We start from the raw sequence: 26,750 nt of genomic DNA on the forward strand, positions 1-26,750 counted from the left end.
GTGGTCTGGTTGCTGATGGAGTTGTTGATCACACAGCTGTAGGAAGCATCCACACACTCGATCTCCAGAGGTAGAGAGAGACTGATGCTGAGATCAGACACACTGATGCTGGACAATAAACTGTGTCCTCTGAACCAGGAGACACTCACATGACTCACATTCACAGCTGAACACAACAATGAACAATTCTGCTCTGAGGATGATGAATTTTGTGAAGAGTGGCTGATCACAGGAACAGACAGACGAGCTTGAAAACATGACAGAATAAATCTGATTCAGTATAAAGTGCTGTGATATTTGTCAGTTCATTGATATTTAAAATGGAACTAAAGTAGAAGAGAAACAAAGGGTATAAGATGTTGATTACAAGAATATGCATACAAAGCACAAATTAATCTGTATCATCACAGAGTTGTCCCTCATATTCTCAATAATTATGACAGTCCACTGTCAAAAGATAAGACTATATAAAACAGTGTAAGTATTCTACTCACCATAGACGGTAAGATTGAATGTGTTGAGTGGCGTCCGTGTTCTGCTGCCGATTACTGCATAAAGTCCAGAGTCTGTGGTTCTGGTGTCTGTGATGGTCAGAGATCCAGTCTGATCCAGCTGCAGTCTGCCTCTGAATCTCCCATCAAGAGCATCATCATGAACGTTTCTCTTTCCATTTTCTCTGTTGATTAGAGCTATGAGAATGTGCTTGTGTCCAAATCTCCACCGTGTCTCATTATCTGTAGTATCATCAATTTCTAGAGTAACCGACTCTCCCTCCGTCACTGACTCTGACTTCACTGCATCACCACCAAACACACCTGATCAACAAACACAACATTTACTCAGAATATCAACATCTACAACATTTAGAGGATTAAAAAAGAAAAAAAAAAAATTAACTGTTTTAAAAATTGTCATTGCAAAACAAGTCATCACTACACTAAATGCAATGTATTCTCATTGAAAGGGACAGAAGTACATGGGTAGGTTTAGTCTGATAAAACTTATAAAATTAGAGGCAAGTAAAATATATTAGAGCCACATAAATTATTGAAATAATACAGCGTAGAATGATGTGCAGGTGAACAAATGATAATGTAAAGCGAAGTAATGTAAGTAAAAATACTTACCAGCCAGACTACATGAGAACAAGAAGAAAATAAATATATCAAACATTTTCTTCAGCAGCTCTCTAAGCAGTTTCACAGCAGAAATATTATAGTAATCAGTCTTGCCGCTCTGGAAAAAGTCAATTGTAGTGCTGGTCTGTAGTGAAGTGGTTTAGAGAAACTCTGCAGTGAATGTGAACAAACTGGTCCAGTAGCTCCTCCCACACAGACACATTTTACTGATTATTTAAGTATAAAACAATTAATACTGACTTATATCCTCCTGGTATTTTATAATTTTAGATCATTATCTTTATAAAAGCTGAATTAGTCTATTATTTCATTCCTTTTGGATCCTGATTGATGCATGCAGTGTCTGAAATGAACGGCCAAAAATGACCCCAAATTTTGGGGTAAAGTTACAGCGGCTCAAAAATCCCCCAATAATGAGTTCCTGATTTCTGTATTGATATCATGATATGATGAAGCAATATCAGAATTGCTAATCTTCCCTGATTATCAGCACAATTGTAAATGTGATATGATTTCAATTTTATAGTTGATTATACAATAAATTAATTGCAGCCTATTACACTTTAGACACATTTTATGCTTTTGCTCCTTCATCAAAAATATTTCCAAACAAAGCCATAGTAAATGCAACTCCAAACAAACCATCTTCCCAAATTAGGGTAATCATCATCTTTACTGAAGTAACTTTGAACATTTCATGAGATACATTTATTCATAAAAACAACAGTGTGAACGTGCATGAGAAACGGAGAACAGCAATGGAGTACCTTCTTCTTTTGTGTGAAGTAGTAGATAGAAGCTGAAATGCTTTTTCTGTGTTGAATTTCCATAGCCTCTGTGTTGATGTGATTTACTGGCCACCCATCAGTGTGTTTCCCAGCTCTAGCACTCATGTAACCCGACATGTACTAAATATGGAAAATGAAGTTTGCTTTCCCTCCTTTAATTTCAGTGGCTTCACATTATTCCCAGAGAACTCACTGCAAATGCGTATGCCTTGAACCCGACACACTCAGTTCAGTTCATGAATCTTTTTTTTTAATAACAATTGACCAACAGATGGTTTATATATGTTTTAATAATGGAAAATGTTTAAATTATGTTTATGTTATGTTTGTAATTATGTTCACATTCTGTTCTTTCTGCAAATCAAATCAAGCGTCTTTCCGAGAAATCATATTCAGTCTGTAAAGGGAGGAGCTACAGGAGGAGTTTATTCACACTGACTGTTTATTTCACTAAAACACTTCAATACAAATTGACAGCTTTATCCACTTTATTACAAAACATTCAACATTATCAAGACCTGTGTCAGGACCTGATTATTAGCACTGTTCTGTTATGAAACTGCTGAAGAAAATGTTTATTTTCATCTGTCTGTGCTCATGGAGTCTGGCTGGTGAGTATTTTTATTGCTTCTGTTCACTTTATACATTATACATATTCTGGTATTTATTATTTTCATCATTAATTGTGCCTCTTCTATTAGAAAAATATACTCAGATACTTCTGTATTGATGCTGCTGTCACTTTCAAAGAACTTGTGATGACATTTTTTTGTCATGACAACTTTTTAAATACTTTTGAAATTACAAAACCTCTAAATGTGGTAGATGTTGATATTCTGAGTAAATGTTGTGTTTGTTGATCAGGTGTGTTTGGTGGTGATGCAGTGAAGTCAGAGTCAGTGACGGAGGGAGAGTCGGTTACTCTAGAAATTGATGATACTACAGATAATGAGACACGGTGGAGATTTGGACACAAGCACATTCTCATAGCTCTAATCAACAGAGAAAATGGAAAGAGAAACGTTCATGATGATGCTCTTGATGGGAGATTCAGAGGCAGACTGCAGCTGGATCAGACTGGATCTCTGACCATCACAGACACCAGAACCACAGACTCTGGACTTTATGCAGTAATCGGCAGCAGAACACAGATGCCACTCAACACATTCAATCTTACTGTCTATGGTGAGTAGAATACATATATACAGTAAAAACAGTAATATTGTGAAATATTATTACAATTTACAAACTGCTGTATATCATAATATATTTTAAAATGTAATTTGTTAAACCCAAACATTTGCAATATTATACACAACCATTCAAACATCTGGGGGTAAGGTTTTTTTTTTTTTGTTTGGCATGAAATTAAAGAAATTAACACTTGTATTAATCAAGGCTGCATCAAATTGATCAAAAAGTGACAATACAAATATTTCTATTACAAATCTTTCTATTTTAGATAAATGCTGTTCTGTTGAACTTTCTATTTAACAAAGAATCCAGAAAATAAATAAATAAATAAATAAATAATTACACAACTGTTTTCAACATTGATAATAATAATAAATATTTCTTAAGCACAAAATCAGCATATTAGAATTTCTGAAGAACCATGTGACACTGAAGACTGGAGTAATGATGCTGAAAATTAATCTTTGCATCACAGGAGTAAATTAGACTTTAAAATATATTCAAATAGAAAACAATTACTTAAAATTATAATAATATTTCAAAATATAACTGTTTTTGCCTTATTTTTGATAAAAATGCAATCCTTTGTGAGCACAGTTTACTTTAACCCTATTCTGTTGCTCTTCAGTCACTTTTAACCAAAACATTTTCTGTTTTTAATTTTTTTTTTTAAATCACAGCTTCATCAGAATGGTACGAAACTTGGTGACTTTTATGGCATTTCAGGGCTCGAAATGAACTTTTTTACTTGGTGGCACTGGTGCTCCCAACTTTAAAAAGTTAGGAGCACCCATCAAAAATGAATGAGCACCACAACTACAAATTATATATTAACAGATTTCATCTTTACATTCTTAACTTTACTGATTTGTTAATATTAGCTGTCAGTCACTCAGTCGCTGCTTTCCGCTGTCAGGTGACAGGGAGCTATAACTACTGCGGGAAATGCAAAGGGCTGAAGAAGAGAGAAAAAGAAAAGTAATTTCAAAGATTAAAAAAACAAAAACAAAAAAAAAACGTCTTTGTCATACAAACATCAGGAATCAGTGTATGAATCTCAACCAGTGTTGGGTAAGTTACAAAAAAAAAAGTAATCCACTACAGATTACTTCTTTAAAATTGTAATTTGATTACATTACTGATTACTGCATTTACAAAGTAATCAGATTACTAATTACTTTATTTCAAGTTACTTTCAAGTTTACTTTACTTTTCAAGTTATCAAACCTAAAAAATACACTACAAAGAGAAACTCATAGTTCTTTCATTAATTTCATATTGACTGAAAATAAATACATAAGTAGGCCTATTATTTGTATACTCTGATTCACTCCCAATATCAACAAAACTTTATTTTACAAAACCAAAAAAAAAAAAAAAGAAAACAAATAGGGTGCACTTTCTGCATTCTCAGTCTCCGTGAATATCTTCCTGAAACGAGTCACTAAAATGAACGAAAATGACATGACTTACTATTTAATAATAGACACTTCAAGCTTTCTTTAGATATACTGTATTTCTCATGTCAAAAACAAATATTCTCTGATAAAATAATCCATAAGAAACCAACAGGAGGTACAGTCTTTTCCGTCTGAGCTCACCTATTATGTGATCAATCCCAGGCACCATCGCGTGCTATAAGATAATTATCCATGCGAAGCTTGAGACGTGCGAACATGTAAATGCTCACGTCACCTCTGTAGAAAGATTAAAGTTCATCTCGGCTACTTTTCGTTTTTGGAAGAAGACGCGCTGTGAGGAATAAGCCTTGAATTGTGATGCTGACGCAGTTTAATCCAGTGGTCTGATCAGTCATTTATTTTTTACTTTATTAGTGTTACTGTGACAAACTTGTAGCCTACATATTCACTTGTTGAACGTTTCCCAAACTATAATGCCAGACTAAAATATGTAGAGTGCAACATTTTGAAATATGATAGGCAACCTCATTGCATCTAAATGTTGTAGGACTCTCATTATAGCTTGCATTCTCCAGTGATTTACTGATGCGCAAAACATGATTTTTACTTAATTTTTTTTAACACTAAATTTGTAACTTAAGCAATACAATTTTATTGACATAAGTAACTGAAATCAAATTACATAAATTAAAAATGTAACTCATTACTTTACTGCATTACCAGGAAAAATAATTAGTCACGCGTTATACCCAACTCTGACCTCAACAATGGTGACATGCTTCATGCTGCAATATATTCTCCCAGAATGCATGAAGCATGTCACCATTGTTGAGATTCATACACTGATTCTTGATGCCTGTGGGGCGTCTGTGCAACCAGTAGTTTAAAGTGATTCGTGGACAATGTGTTTAAAAACCACAGATAGAAATACAGATTATCTGATTAAAATTCTCCTGGATCGTATGCTGGTGAAATGTGTTACTACAGTCACTAATATGAAGTTAATATTATAAAGCAGACTCTACATGAGATCATTTGATCAGATCGCTACATGATGACATCTTTAACATCAACAAGCAGCCAACATCATCTGATCGCAGTTTCTTTTGCTGTTATTGTCATAATAAACATCAAAGAGTCAAGAGTCAAATTGCCCAACTAAAGCAAACACGTATCACCATAACGGTGACATAAAACCAAACTGTTACTTTCAATGAACAGTCCCTTTCACACAGTAATACCAGTAAATTGCCTTAAAATTACCGGAACGACTTTACCAGTAAATTCACAAATGCGCTGTTCACACAGGCAACGACATTCCGCCTTTTTTTCCGGAAAAGCACCATTCGCACATCCATTCCAAAATACTGGTAAATTCTGTGACATCATTAACCTCCAAATGGCTGCACTTGTATTTGTAAACATGGAGGGGTATATGCGGTCAGTCTTTTTGTTGATGGTTTCATTTTTGTTTCAAACTTTCGCATTCATGCAGCTGCTTTTGTCCCAGAGACATCGTAATAGATGACTACAAACCAATGCTTAATTTGAAAATTTCGAGGTCCCGGAACAAAGCGGGGTGATGGATCTGGCATGTGATTAGAGGAGCGAGAGGTAATGGAGCATTCAGCAGATCACATTGGTGTGCGAGCATAAGTGATTAACAGCGTGCATCAGTTTCTTTTATTACATTTTGAAAACAGCAATTTCCAGGCCTGGGGAAAAAAATACTAAAAAATAATGGAATTTTATTTCACAAATCTCTGTAATAGAGTTATAATTAATCATGTCCAAAATTCCATGGGTGATTGTGTGTATATTACGTAGTTTTACTCATCCCGCAACTTTCAAGTTTATAATGAGGGAAATTCCTGCAAACATTTATTCAAGATAGCAAGTAGGTTATATGGGTAAATAAATCCACACAAACTAGCAGATAAAATCAGTCACAACATGAGTTATTCAGCTGGACCTCTTCTCTCTTTCACTCTCTCAAAGCGGCTTCACATCAGCGCATCTCGTCTGCAACGAGCTGCTGCACACCAATCCAAGACTTTCGCTCACATTTTGGAACAGTTAACAAAATTGTCACTTGCTTAATCGGGTCATTGTTGCATCGTCACAAAAATGTATAATTTGCATTTCTTTTTAAGCCAATCGGTACTCGCGCGCTCCAGAGGCTGTTTCAAGGCTGAGCGCTCACAGTCACATCCAAAGCCGCCTATAGCGAGTATCATATTGAGTTATTTTTCGTAGTTTATTGTTGAGCTTAAGTGGCCAAACACACACAAAATTATGCAAAAATGGCCATCCTGGCAATTATCCAGATTTTTTCTTAAGTAAATGTGAACAGTTGAGAAAGAAAACGCATGTGTATAGGCTATTGTATCCATGCATTATGTCTTGTGAGAGCAGAGCAGTTCACATGTCGCGTCTTTTGTGTGCTCAGGTTCTTTGTTTCAAATGTAGATGTGCTGCAAGCGCGGTCATTATAAAGGATTTTTCATAGGCTATATGCACATTATAGGTCAACACAAACATCTTTCATTGGTGCGTGAGGAGGGGGATCCGCCAAAATGAGGTGCCGGATCGGATTTCGGAGGTGCCGGATCCGGGTCTGGCTTGTTCCGGCACAAATTAAGCCCTGCTACAAACCAAAATACTGAACTACAGGAGAAAAAATTTAGTTGCTAGCATCCGAAGGCAGAGGTGCTACCTGCAGCTAAAAAAAAACCAGTTATGTTTACACAAATGGCTACACAGATTTACTGGCTACACAACATTTACTGGTAATGTTACAACTTCTCATACCGGTAAATTGCCAGAATGAATTTACTGCTATTTTTGAAAAGGTCCTGTTCAGACATAATCTCTTTACGGCAATTAACATCGAAACCTCTGTTAATCTAAAAAAAAACTTGTGTAAATGTATGACAGAAATAAAGTCAGTCTAGTTTATAATAAGTGAAGCTGGTAATGCTGTTTTTGAAGTTATTTAATGATGCTGGAGCTTGACATCAAACAAAGGAGGGTGTTTTCACTTTCAACCAAAATTTGACATCTGAGCAATGTAAGTCCACATCTAGTGTGATGGGAAGCTTCAAAATTTATTTTTTAAATTAAGCCTTTTTTTTTTTTAAAAAGTGTGCATCATCAATTGAGTCAAATTCTTACATTTAATCAGTCAATTGGAATAATAAGACATTTGGGTTGTTATCAAGCAAATTAAATCAGTATCAACAAAATTAATCTTTGAATTTGAATTTTGAATTTCTGAAGTGGCATTTAGATGCACTTACACCCTGCTTAATGCAGGACATGAATGCATTTAATCTGCAGTTACACATGCATATATAATTTTAATACTATAATCATAAAACGTTGAATACTGATATTTGAAATTATTAAAAAATAAATAAATAAAAGATAAATGTAAAATTGAAATTGCCAGTAGGTGGCAGCAAGTCACTGTTAATTAGTGAATCATGGTTGATTCATTCAGGAACGAAACACCGTCATGTTTCTCAGAGATTAAAAACAGTGCGGTGGCTGTGTTTGGAATGATTTTTGAAACCCACACTAAATAGTTCTGAATAAGACTTTTGAGTAATCATTCTTGTAGGCTTGAATATTAACTTCAAAATTATGTGAAAATCATTCTGCTTACTCATTCACAGAAAACAATATATTGATTGAAATTTTTCGAGACATGTTTTGTGATCGAGGGTCTATATGCGAGGGAGTGGCAATGGCCTTGAATATTAAGTGAGTCTCGCCTGAGAGACAAAGGGCCCTCCCCTACACTGTAAAAAATGATTCACTATATTTGTTTCAAAATATTACAAGCAATATTATTAATTAAATTCAACACATTACAATTAATTAGAATTAATCAAATGAAATGCTAACAATTAACCATTCAAAATGAGTAAAATAGCATGAAAAAATTAAGTAAAATTCGAACAAAAATATTTGTTTCATTGGACAAAAAACCCTATGCTAATGATACTATGTTATGCATGTCAGGCCAGTAGTTGGCGATCAAGAAACACTGCGCAAAAACGTAATATGCATGCACATGACGTCACCTTTTTCGCAAATTCATGTTTTTGTTGTTCACATGGAGATGATACAGGCATCTTGTTCAAAAGCTTGTGTTTCCAGGCCCCCAAAACTGAGTTATTGAAGACACCTGATGTTAACACAGAATCACTGAAGGAGAAAATCTGGTTTTACCATTGGGTCACCATCACGGTGGTCAATGTTTGCTTTAGTTGGGCTCTTGACCCTTGATTCTTTAATATTAGATTTTGTTTGTCTGCTGTAACTGAGTTAAATCACAGTTAGACAAGCCAAATGAGAAGGTGGTCTGGTGGTGAGAGCCCAACTAAAGTAAACACTGACCACTATAATGGTTACTTAAAAATTGTGATTTTCTTATTTGTTGATTCTGCTTGTTAACATCAGGTGTCTTCAATAATGGTCAGTCATCACTCAATGAATCTCTTAATTACCTCATTAACTTTAACACTCTGTAGTGTGGACACATATAGACACTTGGCAGTGTTAATTTAACACTGAGGATTTTGCTGTGTAGCTGATAAACTAATCATTATTGTTTAGCAAGTTATTAAAATCTATTTCTGAACATAGTAGGCTATTAATAATAAACATGTTCTAAACATACTTAGACTCGTAGCATTGATCATGTTACAATGCACACTCATATTACTTTTATTGTTTTATATAGAGCATGAAAACATCATCAGCCGTAATAAATTTAAATACAATGAATTGCCTATCATATTCAAAATGTTTTACTCAATTTCAAACATTTTAGTCAGGAATTATAGTTTGGGAAAAACCCAACTATGATTTTGTAGTCATATAGCCTACTATGTATGATTTTAGTGTAGCCTATGATATGATTCTGTAGCCATAGTCTCACACATGTTTTGTACTATAAAAAATAATATTGTATATCTGAGAAACTAATTATTATTGTTTAGCACGCTATTAAAATCTATTTGTGAACAGAGTATTAATAATAAACATGGTCTAAACTTTCTTAGATGCGTAGTATTCATCATGTTGTAGTTTGGGAACAACCCAACTCGTAAATGTGTTTAAGTTTGTCACAATAACACGTAATGCAAAAAAGAAACATTACTTACTCATCAGATTGATCTCCTCTATTGGATGAAATCTTGTTCTTCTTTTGAGGGAAATCCTGCCTGTACTCAGCGCGTCTTCTTCCAGAAACGAACAGTAGCCGCGATGAACGATCTCCTCACTCTTTGTTTGTGTTGGGCATTTACATGCGCATGTGTCTCACATGGATATTTACTCATGAACGGCACGAGCCGCGAGGGGGCGGGATTGCATTAGAGCACAGTAAAACCTCTAGTGTTAAATCAACACTCCCAGTGTATATATAATCCACACTCAGAGTGTTAATGCGATAATTAGTTTAGTAATTGAGTGATGATTGAGCATTAATGAAGAACACCTGCTGTTAACAAACTGAATCACTGAAAGAAAGAGAAAGAAGAACAGAAAAAAGAGATGAGACAAGCAGAAATACAAGATCTACAACTGACTTCAGCCACAGCCTTAGATGAAATCAACACAAGATAAAAGAAGACATTAAATCTCTCAAGATCTCAGCAGAGGATGATTAAACAACTCCATAAACAGCATCACCAGCTTCACACGTTACTAACCAGATTGACTTTAGATGTTGATGTTTCAGTTTTGTTTGAATTACCATTATCGAGGTCAGTGTTTGCTTTAGTTGGGCTCTTGGCCCTTGACTTAAAACATTACAATTTCTTTGGTTGCCCTAACTGTGTGATTGTTTAGACATGCTTTTTATGGCAGTCGGGTGTTTATGGTTAGACTTCAATAAAGAAACCACCAGCATTTAGTGATTTTCGTTACTGGTTGGGTAAAATTTTAGCTTTTGTTCACATACAACATAAAACTTGATCCACCAGTTTTAAGATAAATCTGAAAGACTTTCAAACGTAAATCTGCACCAAAAGCTTAAAACTGTACTATCACACAGACATCAAGACACAGTGTATGAATCTCAACAATGGTGACAATCATCATATTCAAATAAACAGATCAACTGTGAACATCACAAAACACGCTATTAAAAGTCACAACAAAATAGCAAAACAAAAGGAAATAGTAAGAATAAAAGAAAATACTAAGACAGCTGCATAATTTATTCATGTCGCATTGCATGCTGGGAGCCATGGATGAGTTTTGATTGGTGCTCCCAGAATGCACTGCAACATGGAGCTTTATGTTGATTGTCACCATTGTTGAGATTCATTCGCTGATTCTTGAAGTCTGTTTGATGAAGAAAAGCAAAATTTTCAGTGCAGACTAAGTTTTAAAAGTCTTTCAGATTAATCTTAAAACTGCTGGATCTTAAACCGTGTATATCATAAACTCAATAACAAAATTAACTAATAAATTTACCAGTAGCTACACTAAATTAAGTCAGTTACTTAAGCCACTATACATTGATTACATCTTTATTGAAATTAGTGATGGGAAGTTCGGATCATTTTACTGGATCATTTGAGTCTCGTTCAGCAAAATGAACGGATCTTTTTTCGAGTCATTTTGTTAATTTCGTTCATTTTTGCAAAATATAATTAAAATGTTATGTGCTACTTCCCTAACACATCTACTACTTATGCAAACGTTGATCACACTACAAACAATACAAACTATAATGCTATAAGAAACAGAAAAGATTAATTCATCGTTTACCTGGGTCTTGATTAGCTCTTATCTGACAAGTCTTCGGGTTTGAGTCATTTGTTCATCACGTGACAGCCTCATACACTAACCAATGCAGTCAGAGCCGGAAAGAGAATTGATTAGTTCACCTCCCGAGTCTTCGGGTTTGAGCCGTTCGTTCATCACGGGACAGCCTCATACACTAACCAATGCAGTCAGAGCCGGAAAGAGAATTGATTAGTTCCCCCCCTGAGTCTTCAGGTTTGAGTCATTCGTTCTTTTGTCACGTGACCACTTGCCGGATCAGTAAAATGCTATAAAGTAAAACTGTATTTTTTGTATGTTGGATCATATTTAAGAATTATCATAAAATTATCAAAATATGTGTAATAAGCATTTTCCTAGAAATAAAAATGGTCTGTTCGTTTCTGTCACTATGTTTTTGTTACTGTTTCTTGAGGACCTGTGTTATTTTATAAATACACAAAACCCTGTTATAAATAGAATATTGACTGATTTGTCCTTTCACTGTCTTTGTCTATCAATAAACATATAATATAACTATATAATAAAAAAATCCAAGCCTAAAATTACAAAGCACTTATAGTTTGTTAATTTTTACTCCAATTTTGACTTTGCTGGTATAATTGTTTGTCCTAGGCAGACTTGACATATTGGTCTAATATTTGTATAAGAAGATTGGTCAAAAAGGACACAATGACATAAAGTGAAAGCAAATAACATTTTGAATATGAATGATTAATGTTAGTTTAAAATATTAAGGTTATGATCTGGCTCTGTGGCTTTAGTATATTTTAATTTTCTTGTATTTTTATTTAAATTGTTTTAATTCATTTTGGAATAGTTATCCTCTTTGCTAAAGCTTTTCTGGCACAAAAATAAACAATAAAAAAACAATTCAAGAGTGTGTACACAGTGTTAATGTCTAAAGTGTCATATGTTACAAAAGTATAGTCAGTAACACTATAGTCTAATCTAAAGGGTTAACTCAAAAGACATAAATACAACAAGGTATTGTATTTTATGAAGATTAGACTCCAAAAAAATAAATAAAATTAAATTAAAGCATAACTAACTCTTTATTATCTTTATTACTACATTCAGTATTATGGAAAAGAACCATCGTGACAGAAATTAAAAGTAATAATTTGAGACCAGAAATGCATCACATAACTGTACGAGTAAATAATTATAATAATAATGATGACTATGCACCCGGAAGGTTGTAAATTAACTAATTTCTCTGCCCAAAGCTGTCACGTCACGTGACAAAAGAACGAACGACTCAAATCCGATGACTCGGGAGGTGAACTAATCAATTCTCTTTCCAGCTCTGACTGCATAGGTTAGTGTATGAGGCTGTCACGTGATGAACGAACAACTCAAACCCGAAGACTCGAAACAGGTGAACTAATTCCAGTAAAGAACCTATAGGATGCTGCGCATGCGCGACTGAATGAATCACTCCCTGAGATGACTCGTTGTTCCCGAGTCACATTAAAGATTCAAAATGAACAAATCGTTCAAGAACGACCCATCACTAATTGAAATGTAACCATCCCTGATCACATTTTTTCTTGGCTTTTTTTTGGCTTTTTTGCTATAGCTAACATGTCTAAACAAACACACAGCGATGGCAGCCAAAGAAATTACAATGTTTTAAGTCAAGGGCCAAGAGCCCAGCTAAAGCAAACTCTGACCTTGATAATGGTAATTCAAACAAAACTAAAACATCAAGTCAATCTGGTTAGTAACGTGTGAAGCTGGTGATGCTGTTTATGGAATTGGTTAATCATCCTCTGCTGAGATCTTGAGAGATTTAATGTCTTCTTTTATCTTGTGTTGATTTCATCTAAGGCTGTGGCTGAAGTCAGTTGTAGTTCTTGTATTTCTGCTCGTCTTGTCTCGTCTTTTTCTGTTCGTGTTTCTCTTTCTTTCAGTGATTCAGTTTGTTAACAGCAGGTGTTCTTCATTAATGTTCAATCATCACTCAATTACTAAACTAATTACCCCATTAACTTTAACACTGCTTCAGTGTTACTTTTTTAACACTCTGAGTGTGGATTATATATACACTGGGAGTGTTGATTTAACACTGGGGGTTTTACTGTGAGTTAGATGGGAAAGACTGAACGTGTTGGTTTCATACGGATTACTTTATCACAGAATATTTGTTTTCGAAATGTTACTTCATTTAAAAGTAGACACTTCAAGCTTTCTATAGATATAACTCCCATGTCTGTGTGCTGAGTATTTGCTGAGTTACAGTTAATTTTAGTGACACATTTCTAAACGTATATCGATCGACGGGCCGAGGGGTAGTCCAGGACACAGAAGCTGGAGGCAGAGGCAAGGGATTCTCCAGCCACGCCGACGATGGAGACTGGCAGACCTGCGGAGCTCCCACCGTACAGATGATGGGCTGAGGGCAAGCAGAGGGGCTTTCAGGCGACAGCGGTGGAGGAGGGAGGGTGGGTGGGTATTTTTGAGTCTCCGGGTTCTCAGGGCTGTAAACCGGAGCAGAAGCCCTCCCTGGACCAAACTTGGGAACAGAAGCCCTCTCTGTGTTGGACTTGGGGACACGAGCCCTCTCGGGGCTGGACTCAGGAACGGGAGCCCTCTCTGGGCCAAACTTAGGAACAGGAGCTCTCTTTGGGCCTAATTCAGGAACAGGAGACCTCTTTGGGCCGATCTTGAGAACGGAAGCCCTCTCTGGGCAAGTCTTGGGAACGGAAGCCCTCTCTAGGCCGACCTTGGGAACAGAAGTCTCCTCTGGGCCAATCTTGGGAATGGAAGCCCTGTCTGGGCCGACCTTGGGAACGGAAGCCCCCTCTGGGCTGATCTTGGGAACGGAAGCCCTCTCTGGGCCAGTCTTGGGAAAAAAAGTCCTGTCTGGGCCAGTCTCGGGAACGGAAGCCCTCTCTGGGCCAAACTTGGGAACAGGAGCCCTTTCTAGGCTAATCTTGGGAACGGAAGCTCTCTCTGGGCCAATCTTGGGAACGGAAGCCCTCTCTAGGCCGACCTTGGGATCAGAAGTCTCCTCTGGGCCGATCTTGGGAACGGAAGCCCCCTCTGGGCTGATCTTGGGAATGGAAGCCCTCTCTGGGCCAGTCTTGGGAACAAAAGCCCTGTCTGGGTCAGTCTCGGGAACGGAAGCCCTCTCTGGGCCGACCTTGGGAACGGAAACCCTCTCAGGGCCAAACTCAGGAACAGGAGCCCTCTCTGGGCTGATCTTGGGAACAGAAGCCCTCTCATGCCTCTGGTCCAGGGCTAGAACCAACAGTCTTTTCCTCCTCATTTGGGTTGAGGTGAAGGAGTTTGCTGCAGTCATCATAGGTCTGGGAAGTGAATCAGCTGGCGAGTTTGACAGTGGAGCTGCCGGCGGGCTTGACTCGGGAACAGAGTCTCTTTCTGGGCTGGATGGGGAAATAGGACTGACAGAGGGCTTCGAAGAAGGAGGGAGCAGGTCCGCATATAAATCCAAAACCCCTTCTGAGTCTAGCAGTCCCAGATCCACATTAAGCTCACCCTCAGCCATGGCGCAGTGGGCGGAGAATGCTGTTGTCCGAATGGCGTTGTAGCCGGCTCTCGCACCTGGACTGACTTCATAAGCAGCCCCTGCTCCGTGGCGATCCTCAGCTCTGCCGCTCCATGCGGCGATGGCTCGTCATCACGGCAGGCTTGGGCTCTCCGTCATCAGTGGGTTTGGGCATAGGCTCTGCACAGCGAGGTGATGGTGGGCTGGGCTCTGGGTCCAGAGTGGAACTGGTGAGATCATCCTCGAGACAGACGGTGAACGGAGATCCGTTTCTCGTCAGTATCCACTCCACAAAAGCAGCAAAATCCGCTCGAGGGCCATCTTCGGACAACAGCATTCTGCACACGGGTTCAGGCTGGCGTCATAGAACGTGCAGAGCGCGTCGTCCGGGTAGCTGGTTAGATTTCCAGAAACAGTCTGGTATGGCCCTTGAGCAGGAGGAGGAGATATCCTGGACGGAAGAAGCGATCCATAGGGATCAAACGGGAGGGGAAAAAACACTGAACGAAACAAGGAAACAATCAGGCGGAAAACACGCCAATAAACGTTTGTAGGTCCGGTGTTCTGTCACGATTGCTCCGGAGAGGAGCAAGGAATGCGGAGGTGAGGGAATATCGCAAACAAAAGTCTTTAATAATCCATACACTGGGTAACACAGGACAGGCTGGAGACACATGTAGCACATCAAGACGTATAACACCACACAAGGGAACATAGGGCAGACAACACTTTAAATAGAGGACTAAACTAGGTAACTAACCAGACACATCTGAACCAAATGGGACATTCACACATGGGAGAAACTGGGTCACGGGGAGCATGTGGGGAGAAAAACACACACAGACAGTCCATGGGAGTGACTGTGTGTGTGCACTTGTTTATGCGACACTGTGGGGACCAAATGTTCCCACAAGGATAGTAAAACCTGAAATGTTTTACATTGTGGGGACGGGCCTGCAGTCCGCACGAAGGAAAGAAAATATATATTAAAAATAGTAAATGATGTTTATCTGAAAGTGTAACACTGAAAACAGGTTTTCTGTAAGGGGTAGGTTTAGGGTTAGGGGATATAAAATATTGTTTGGTCAGTATAAAAGTAATAGAAGTCTATGGAAAGTCCCCATAATTCACAGAAACAAATGTGTGTGTGTGTGTGTGTGTGTGTCTTTTAACATTAATTCTTGTCATAATTACTGAGAATATTTTGTAACAATATGCAGATTAAAAGAAATAGTAAACATCAGTGAACTGACAAATATCACAGCTGTCTTATTTGCTGAATTTGATTTATTCTCCAATATTTTCCAGCTCGTCTGCCTGTCCCTGTCATCAACACAGACTGTTCCGTTGTCAGACTGTTATTCAGACTGAATTGTTCATTGGTGTGTTCAGCTGTGAATATGAGTGATGTGAGTCTCTCCTGGTACAAAGGAAACAGTTTATTGTCCAGCATCAGTGTGTCTGATCTCAGCATCAGTCTCTCTCTACCTCTGGAGGTGGAATATCAAGATAACAACACCTACAGCTGTGTGATCAACAATCCCATCAGCAACCAGACCACACATCTGGACATCAATCAACTCTGCAAGACAAGTTCAGGTTTGTCAGCAGACCTATATTTTCTCACAAACTAAATGAATCAAATTTATATTGTAACATTGTTAATTTCTTCTCTCACAAGACCATATCTGCTCTTGTGGTGTTACTGAAGCTGTGATCCGATTGGCTCTCTCTGCTCTGGTGGGCGTGGCTGCTGTGGCTGTTCTTGTTTATGACATCAGATCCAGTACTCTTCAACAGAAGAGAGAGCAGACGTCACCAAGCTCTGATTAATCAGATACTCAGAAGATTTTCCTGTAATATATTATATGCAGTCAATCAAGAACTCCACTTTCCTGAGTAAATAGCATTCATGAATAAATGTAATTAACTGAATATTAATACATTTTATCAAATATAAATTCTCATTTGGAATTTAGATTTTGATTAATCAGACAATCAATGAGTTTATTTTATTTTTTGGATTCTGTTGTATTATTGTAATTATTACTGTTGTAAGATAAGTTGCAGGATCAAAGACTCTAAAGCCCGGTTCAGACTACACAATTTATGTGTCGGTTACGACAATCACTGTGCCAGATTACATGGTTTTGACTCCTAAAATCTTGTTGCGTCATGAACAAGAAACATGTCAGACTACACATTTCTACCTGAACATTCTTTGCTTGCCGTCTTTAACGACTTGCGTGCTGTAATCAATAGCACAGGACTAGACAGGTGGTGATATGAGTGCAAACAAACAATTTTTTAACAAAGAGCGTGTTCTACCCTGCCTTGTCGTCAGAAAAGCCCAAAAAAGAAAGAAAACCTCACAGTGGACACAAATCTGGATAGCATCAAGAGAACTGTCAAAACATTTTTCACTCTGTCGCGGTGATGTTAATCCCTCAAGAAAACAATAAATGCAGGAGTATTATTGACATAGCTCCACGAAGGCGCTTCTGTGATCCTATTGGCCTGTGTCATAGCTGTGACCAGGGACATGCACACATAGACATCAAAGATGTGCTTTTGACACTTTTAATAATTCAAAACAATTTGTTATTAAACAAATAGGTCCTATTAAACAAATGTCACTGTAATGCTTAAAGGTCCCATGGCATGAACATTTCACTTTATGAGGTTTTTAACATTGATATGAGTTCCCCTAGCCTGCCTATGGTCCCCCAGTGGCTAGATTTGGCGATAGGTGTAAACCGAGCCCTGGGTATCCTGCTTCGCCTTTGAGAAAATGAAAGCTCAGATGGCCCAATCTGGAATCTTCCCTTTATGTCGTCATACGGGGAAAGGTTACCTCCCCTTTCTCTGCTTTGACCGCCCATGAGAAAATGAGTTACTACCGTGCAAGGCGAGCGCAATATTTTTTTTTCCTTGAGAGACATCATGGCTTGCAAACGAGCGAAGCATGGCAGTTGCTCAGTGTTTGGATGTACAAATGAACACCGAAGTATTTTTTTTAGTTCCTTCATCCGAGCCTATGGCTAGCATTAGCTACATGATAATAACTGAAATAGCATACATAAACAAACCAACTAAAGTACCGTATCCAGACACAATATTTTAAACTAACCATTCGGAGACGTCCTGCTGTAGCCGCTGAGTTGCAGCTTCTTCATCCGGTGCTTCTCCATCCGGATCAGATTCTGGGTCAAACTGAAAAGCTTGAATGACTGTGTGTCTATGAGCCATTGCGATACATCTACTGTCAACATTAGCGCATGGCAGCACAAGCTGGCTAAGGCCACACCCCCACCCCTCTCATCCTTAAAGCTACAGACACAGGACGGCACGTCCTAAGGAAAGCTCATAGTGGCTGAAATTCTGCACCAAGGCTGAATTTTGAGAAAAAGACCTCAGATACAGTATTAGGAACCACTTAGGCCTACATAAAAACATCCAAAAAGCAGCATGTCATAGGACCTTTAAATATTGGAAAAAGAAAAAAAAAGAAGAGCTATATCACTCAGGCTTTTAGACATGATCACTTATCATACGATCCTCAACAGTGGTGATAATAATTATTCATACTGCAGTGCATGATGGGAGTTTTTCCTATGGTAATTTTGTTGATTGTCACCATTGTTGAGATTCATATGCTGATTATTGATGTCTGTGTGTGTCTAAATAGCAGTGGAGTTCAGTTATTTATGTGTATTATATACATTAGGTTTCAAATTAATTCACTATAGCTATTAAAGCAACACTTTCCTTGCATGCTGTAGTTTCACAGGGTCGATTATTCAAAACCTAAGCACACACACACACAAAAAAAAAAAGGTTATTTTGGATGTAATCAGGACAGCTACAAAAGCATAGCTGCTCTCGGCAGAGCACTGATCTCTCTGCTTTACAACGCCACATTCATTGTTACAAAGAGAAATCGAACACCGGAGTCAAGAGCCAAATAAAGTTATTGAGAATCACAGAGGATCAGATGTTGATGTTTTATTGGTTAAAATGATGCCACCATCATGGAGATCAGTGTTTGCTTTAGTTGGGCTCTTGACCCTTTTAATAATTCAAAGTAATTTGCTTTTAAATAATTGCAATAGTGTTTCACAGCAAACATTTGTGTATTGTGAAATTGAAAGCTTGAGGTTTGATTATTTTGCGCTTGAGTTTAGCTTACACTTTCTGTTTATAAAGAATTTGAATGAACATCATGAAGGTGTCTCTCTTTGGTTTGTTAACTGATCTTCAGCTACTACTGAACTGTGAAAAAAAGTCCCGTTAAACAAATGCCACAACAACGCTTTAAAATACAGAAAAAAATAATTGTGTCAGATCAGGCTTTTTTACATGAACACTTATCATATGATCCTCAACAGTGGTGACAATAATTTTTCATACTGCAGTGCATGATGAGAGTTTTTACTATGGTGTTACCCAGCATGCATTGCAGCATGAAGCATTTTGTTGATTGTCACCATTGTTGAGATTCATATGCTGGTTTGTGATGTCTGTGTGTGTTTAAAATTAATTCATTATATCTATTACACCCATACTTCCCTTGTATGCTGTAGTTTCACAGGGTTGATTATTCAAAACATAAACTCTTTAGTAAAAAAAAAAAAAAAAAACTAACTTTAACTCTTTGAGAACTTGGGATTTGACTCGAGACTCATTTGTGACTTAAAAGAAATGACTTGGTTCCTCCACTGGTGAAATCAGCTGCTGTAGCATGACTTTTACTTTCTTACCCCTGGACTTTACACCTCTGTCTGTAATATATCTGCTTGTTTTACACTATTTGGCCACCAGGTGGTATTGTGAGCAAATGAAGCCTCCAGAAATTAACCCTTTTGTGAACCAAGCTTAATGCTTCATGAAGCTTCATTTCACCATCACTACTTGTAAGACCTTGATTAGCTGGTTCAGGTGTGTTTAATTGGGGTTGGAGCTAAACTTTGCAGGACACCGGCCCTCCAGGAGCACTAACACCTCATGGCATCACTAACTCAACAACCCTACCTAGTACAGTTTTCAAGCGTTTGCAATGTCTGCACAAAGTCGACGTTGGGCAACTGCTTGAAGATCTCGCCTTTGGAGAAGACTGTTGATTTTATACTATAAATGTAAGTATTACTAATTAAAAATTAAGATTACCCCAGAATGAATTGCATCGCTAGCCAACCCCAACACTTACATGCAATAATAATGATAAACAATAATTAATTACGTTACTTTTTTTTTTTAAATAAGCAAAATGTAATTTTTGTCATGTGACATAGCTATACATAAATATATACTAGTTAAACAAATGCAGTCTATGTGAATACGACAATTTTCAGTCAAGCAATTGATGCATGAATAAAATATTTTATTTACTGACAACAATAAGAAACATGAATAAAAGAATGAATAAAAATAAGCATCACAATAAATACATACATATAGAAGTCAACAACAGATTCATTCAAACTTCATTCAAACTTACTGTTCTAACAATCATGTATTTACAGACAGTGAACCCACATCCTACTGCCATCTCAACACAGCTGTGCCAGTTCTGCAGCTGCGCTGTGCTTCACAATCTTGCTCTTCTCAATGAGGACATCGTTGAGCCAGAGGATGAGGAAGACCATGATGACACCCCTGAACCACACAACTTTGAGGCAAGAGCAGGAGAAAACATGTGGGACATTCTGGCTGCCACTGTGTCTGCTCCAAACATTCATGTGCCTGCTCCCCATGAGCACGACTACCTGTAAAACATTTAAACAGAGTTAAACATTTTACAATTCATGTTGTCAGCTTTCCATTTATTGCCAAATTTAATTTCATGTTTACAATAACATGTCAATTTTTGTTGTAGCTTTATTACTTTTGTAGTGGGTTACACCACTGAACTAATAAGCAAAAGGTTACTGGTTCACAACCCCCAGTGTGTCCTTGAGCAAGACTCCTTTTCTCCAGGGAATTGTGGGTCCCTGTAATAAAAGCACTATAAGTCACTTTGGATAAAAACTCCACAACATTTTTTTAATGATGGATTTAAAGCTTTTGAAAGTCTTGCTTACATCCCAAACACCTTTTTTTTTCTTTTTGTTTATATGGCCAGGTTTTCAACAATATAAATGCATAAAGATATTTGAATTCCTATGCTGTTTAGACACACACAGACATCAAGAACCAGCATATGAATCTCAACAATGGTGACAATCTACAAAATTCTTCATGCTGCAATGCATGCTGGGTAACACCATAGTAAAAACTCCCATCATACACTGCAGGATGAATAATTATTGTCACCATTGTTGAGGATCGTATGATAAGTGTTCATGTCTAAAAGCCTGAGTAATATAGCTCTTTTTTTTCCAATATTTAAGCATTATGGTGACATTTGTTTAATATGATTTTGTTGCAGTTCAACAATCGCTGAATGCCAATCAAGAAACCAAACAGAAACACTTTCATGATGTTCATTCAGTGACTTAAAAGCAGAAAGTGTAAACCCATCTGCTTGCTCAACAAACATTTGTGCATTTGCACATTGCTGAATTAGAAGCTTGTGAAGAAATATTGCAATTGCTTAAAAGCAAACCAACTTCACTTATTAAAAGGGCCAAGAGTCCAACTAAAGCAAACACTGATCTCCTTGATGGTGGCATCATTTTAACCAATAAAACATCAACATCTGATCCTCTGTAACGCTCAATAACAGCAGGTGTTCATCACTAATGCACAATCATCATTTAATTAGTCTCTTAATTATATCATTAACTTTAACTCTTTGAGGACTTGGGATTTGACTCGAGACTCGTTTGTGACTTGAAAGGAATGACTTGGTTCCTCCTCTGGTGAAATCAGCTGCTGAGTTCATGGGTGGAATAAACATATGGCAGAACTTTTACTTTCTGCCCCCTGGACTTTACACCTCTGTCTGTAATATATCTGCTTGTTTTATACTTTTTGGCCACCAGGTGGTATTGTGAGCAAATGAAGCCTCCAGAAATTAACCCTTTTGTGAACCACTTGGCTGAAAATCTTAAAGCTGCCCATCACTAGAAAAAAGCATTACTGGTGTTCATCTTGTAGGGGAATTTACAGTTAAAAACCCAAACAGAATCAGGTGTTGGTTGAAATGAAGTCACGGAGTCAAGAGATGCGTTTCAATTGAAGAAAGTTTACTGAAGAAATAGTTTGCAGTTTCAGCTTCAATACTCGCGATGGAGTTCGTAGGCCGCTCTGCTCACAAGCCAAAAATCACCAGCAATTATACCCTGACAGAGGGTGCTAATTGCGTCAACACAAAAATCAACAATATTCTGATTGGTTACAAAACCTAGATAATTTTAGACAGTTTCCACATATGGACGTAAATGCTCCACACATATCTCCAAATGATTATTTCAGGCATCAGCAAATGGAGAAGACGACACCTCAGCTCGGATCAGGATGACGACAGGAGACGGTCTTCTTCCAACAAAGGGAATACATGCTGACACACACACACACACACACACACACACACACACAGAGTCCTTATCTGCATCTCAAAGTTCTCTGGCTTCTAGAGAGCATCTTATTGGTTGGTTACACACATACTATGCAGCCATCAATCTTGGAGAATAGAAATACAGGTTTGAACAGGATTTTTAATATCTGTTATTCAGCCTATAAATAATCACAGTTCTCTTTGTCACTGTAGCTCACGTAGATGGTAGGTCACCCTGACCCCCTTAGCCTGGCCTTGTGACCCTAAGACTAACATACACTCAACAGGTGTCTCACTGTTTACTCAGACCACTTCTAAAAAGGATGTATGCACACTTCAATCTATGAATATAGATGGCTCTACTTCTTAGTTAATCACCAAATAACTTGATTCATAAGTACACAGCAAATAATAATAAGCAAAGGAATATCATAATTAATAAGAGAAGGATATGATTGATAAGATTGAAGGAGAGGATGGAGTGGAAACCTAAGACAAAACAAAGGCACTGACATGTTTTAAGATCAGTCGGTGCAAGTTTCTTTCAGTTGAAACAGCTCAGATTTACATTTAAGTCTAGGACTAGGCTTAAGCCTTGTCTGTGAAACTGGGGGTGTGTGTACTGATTCAATATAGGCATATATATATATATATATATACAGTGGTGTGAAAAAGTGTTGGCCCCCTAAACCTAATAACTGGTTGTGCCACCCTTTGCAGCAACAACTGCAATCAAGCGTTTGCGATAACATGCAATGAGTCTGTAACAGGTGCTGTGGAGGATTTGTTTTAATTCAGCCACATTGGAGGGTTTTCGAGCATGAATGGACTGTTTAAGGTCATGCCACAGCATTTCAATTGGATTTAAGTCCAGACTTTGATTTGGCCACTCCAAATGGTGGGCTTGCTGCTGTGTTTGGAATCATTGTCCTGCTGCATAACCCAAGTGCACTTGAGCTTGAGGTCACAAACTGATGGCCGGACATTCTCCTTCAGGATTTTCTGATAGAGTGCAGAATTCAGGTTCCATCAATTATGGCAAGTCATCCAGGTTCTGAAGCTGCAAAGCAGCCTCTGACCATCACACTACCATCACCATGTTTGACTGTTGGTATGATGTTCTTTTTATGAAATGCTGTGTTGGTTTTACGCCAGATGTAACGGGACACGCACCTTCTGTCGCATCAGTCCACAGAATATTTGCCCAAAAGTTTTGGGCATAATCAAGATATTTTTTGGCAAATGTGAGACGAGCCTTTGTGTTCTTTTTGGTCAGCAATGGCTTTTGCCTTGGAACTCTCCCATGGATGCTGTTTTTGCCCAGTCTCTTTCTTATTGTTGAATCATGAACACTGACCTTAATTGAGGCAAGTGAGGCCTGCAGTTCTTTAGATGTTGTTCTAGGTTCTTTTATGACCTCCTGGATGAGTTGTCTTTGTGCTCTTGGAGTAATTTTGGTAGGCTGGACACTCCAGGGAAGGTTCACCACTGTTCCAAGTTTTCTCCATTTGTGGATAATGGCTCTGACCATGGTTTGCTGGAGTCCCAAAGCCTTAGTTTACATGTATCAGTCTGGAAAGGGTTATAAAGCCATTTCTATTTTGGTTCTCATCCATTTATGAATTTCTTAAGATCTGTGTGCTGATGTGTTGATTGATGTGTTGCTCTTTAAACATGCTTCACTTTGTCAGACAGGTTCTATCTACAAGTGATTTCTTGATTCAACAGGTCTGGCAGTAATCAGGCCTGGGTTTGGCTAGTGAAATTTAACTCAGCTTTCTAAAATTATGTGGTTAATCACAGTTCTTTCATGATTTAACAGGAGGGGCAATTAATTTTTCATGTAGGGCCAGGTAGGTTTGGACAGCTTTTTTCCCTTAATAAATGAAATCATCATTTAAAAACTGCGTTTTGTATTTACTTGCATTATCTTTGTGTAATATTAAAATTTGTTTGATGATCTGAATCTTTTAAGTGTGACAAATATGCAAAAAAATTAAAAATCAGGAAGGGGGCCAATACTTATTTAGACCACTGTATAAATATATATATATATATATTAGTGCTGTCAAAATTAGTGTGTTAACGCTGGTGATTAATTGTTTCAGTTTAACGCATTAAAAATATTTAATGCTGTTAAATAATTAACAGCGCAAGCTCTTCAATAGACGCACAAAGGTGCCGGCGTGCACAATAGTCTGTATCATTACATATCAAATCGCGAAAGAAACTACTAGCATGCAATGTCGTGATCAGTTAAGTCACAAAGTTACCAAAAAGGTGATTAAAGCTGCCATAAAACTATGCATGTGATATGTTATATATGAGTTACATAAGAACATGTCTCTGAAATGGTTTTCAAAACTGTCCCGAACATCCCAGCACTGTCTCCGTCATCTAACACACTCAATTCAACTCATCAGCTCATTAGAAGAGACTGAAATGGGTCCGACCTGATGGGTCAGAAAATGTAGAGTTTAGAGAAAATACTCTGCGTGTCAGATCCTCGTCACGTTCAACAGCAGCAGCTCTTAAAGAAACAAAAGCCAAAACAAACTAATAACCAGCTGATGTGATGTCTGTTCATCAAGAACAAAAGAAAAAAAAGAGGAAATCAATAACTTTTATAGTTTTAAGGATTCATCTGTATTTAGTGTTTGATAACTTTATTCAATTCCTGTATATTTCTGCTGAGGGAATTTTGATATTCTAGGTATATCAAACGGCCAGAGTTTTGAGAACGCAGCGGACGTGGAGGACTATAATGCGATAACAGCTCACTCAAGTACTGAGGAGCTAAGCCATTCAGGTGTAACCGCTCCCCTTCTCTTTAAAAGAACGAGCCACTACAATATATTTTGAGAGAGGGGCCCACCAACCTTTCTTCATAAGTGTACCTTAAAACACATAATATGTTGACACAATGACCAAATCAATACACAGAGTGAGATTAAACCAATTATTATTGTGTGGTAGAAGTTGGCATAAACCAATCACAACATAAACAACAAGAAAAACAACAGTCTCGGTTGCTTTGTGAAATGTAAGTATGTGGGTTTGCAAGCATACAAACAGGAGTGGAAACTCTGGTTGAAAGTTAAACCTGTAGCATAGTCCAATGGGAAACATGATTGTCACTGAATGTCTGTAGTACTTATCATTGAAGACATGGTAGACGATGATATCGAAGAAGATGACGATGATTCTGATGAAGACGACAAAGCTCAATGTGCATCCAACAAACTCCACCATATAGTCCCAAAACCACTCTAGTCCCCGAGTGAGGAAACTCAAACTGTCCACGACAGCAACAGGAATCCCATCCTAGAAATATCTCCCAGGTACAGACACGGCCTTCAGTGGCAAGAATAACCACCAGTACAAAAGAGTCCCTCTAGAACGCAAACACATCCTGAGAACCAGAGTGCTAACAAACACATTCGTCAAAGAAAATAACCAAATAAACAAACACAAGCAAAGTAACACAAATAAACTTACAAAGATAAACACTTACATTGATTGAGCTTAAAACATCGACGTTTCTCAACCGGGACTCAAAACATTGAAGGTAGCATGAGAAGCCATGCTTCCTTCCAAACAATGTATCTCCCTCTACTACCCCACCTGGGCTTAATATAGAGGAGGGGAGCGCCCTAGAGCCCCTAGAGGGCTGTAGTAAAACTGCACCCTAACTAAATCCATAGTAACAGCACTATGGGCTGTTACACAGGGCTTTATAAGTAATTAACAAGATTTTAAAATCTATAGGATGTTTAATAGGGAGCCAGTGCAGTGTTGACAGAACCAGGCTAATATGGTCATACTTCCTGGTTCTAGTAAGGACTCTAGCTGCTGCATTTTGGACCAACTGTAGTTTGTTGACCAAGCGTGCAGAACAACCACCCAATAAAGCATTACAATAGTCTAACCTTGAGGTCATAAACACATTAATTAGTATTTCTGCATTTGACGTTGAGAGCATAGGTCGCAATTTAGATATGTTTTTGAGATGGAAAAACGCAGTTTTACAGATGTTAGAAACATGGCTTTCAAATGAAAGATTGCTATCAAACAGCACACCTAGGTTCCTAACTGATGAAAAAGAATTGACAGAGCAGACGTCAAGTGTTAGATAGTGTTCTAGATTATTATTAACACCTCTGTTTTTTCAGAATTTAACAATAAGAAATTACTCGTCATCCAGTTTTTTATATCAACTATGCATTCCGTTAGTTTCTCAATTTGGTGTGATTCACAAAGAAATATACAGCTGAGTATCATCAGCATAACAGTGAAAGCTAACACCATGTCTCCTGATAATATCTCTTAAGGGTAACATGTAAAGTGTGAAAAGTAACGTCCCTAGTATTGAGCCTTGAGGTACTCCATACT

At 37.8% G+C, this 26,750-nt stretch overlaps 1 protein-coding gene across 1 annotated transcript; it reads left to right on the forward strand.

Annotated features, from left to right (window-relative positions):
• Window positions 1-976: 976 nt before the first annotated feature.
• On the forward strand, window positions 977-16,693 carry LOC131531067 (SLAM family member 5-like). Its single transcript, XM_058761618.1, has 4 exons — window positions 977-980; window positions 2,792-3,112; window positions 16,169-16,459; window positions 16,542-16,693. Exons 1-4 carry the CDS (start codon window positions 977-979, stop codon window positions 16,691-16,693), a joined length of 768 nt encoding a protein of 255 aa, XP_058617601.1.
• Window positions 16,694-26,750: the final 10,057 nt, after the last annotated feature.

The sequence above is a fragment of the Onychostoma macrolepis genome, chromosome 22 (assembly GCF_012432095.1).
Source record: "Onychostoma macrolepis isolate SWU-2019 chromosome 22, ASM1243209v1, whole genome shotgun sequence".
In the NCBI taxonomy this organism is placed as follows: Eukaryota; Metazoa; Chordata; class Actinopteri; order Cypriniformes; family Cyprinidae; genus Onychostoma; species Onychostoma macrolepis.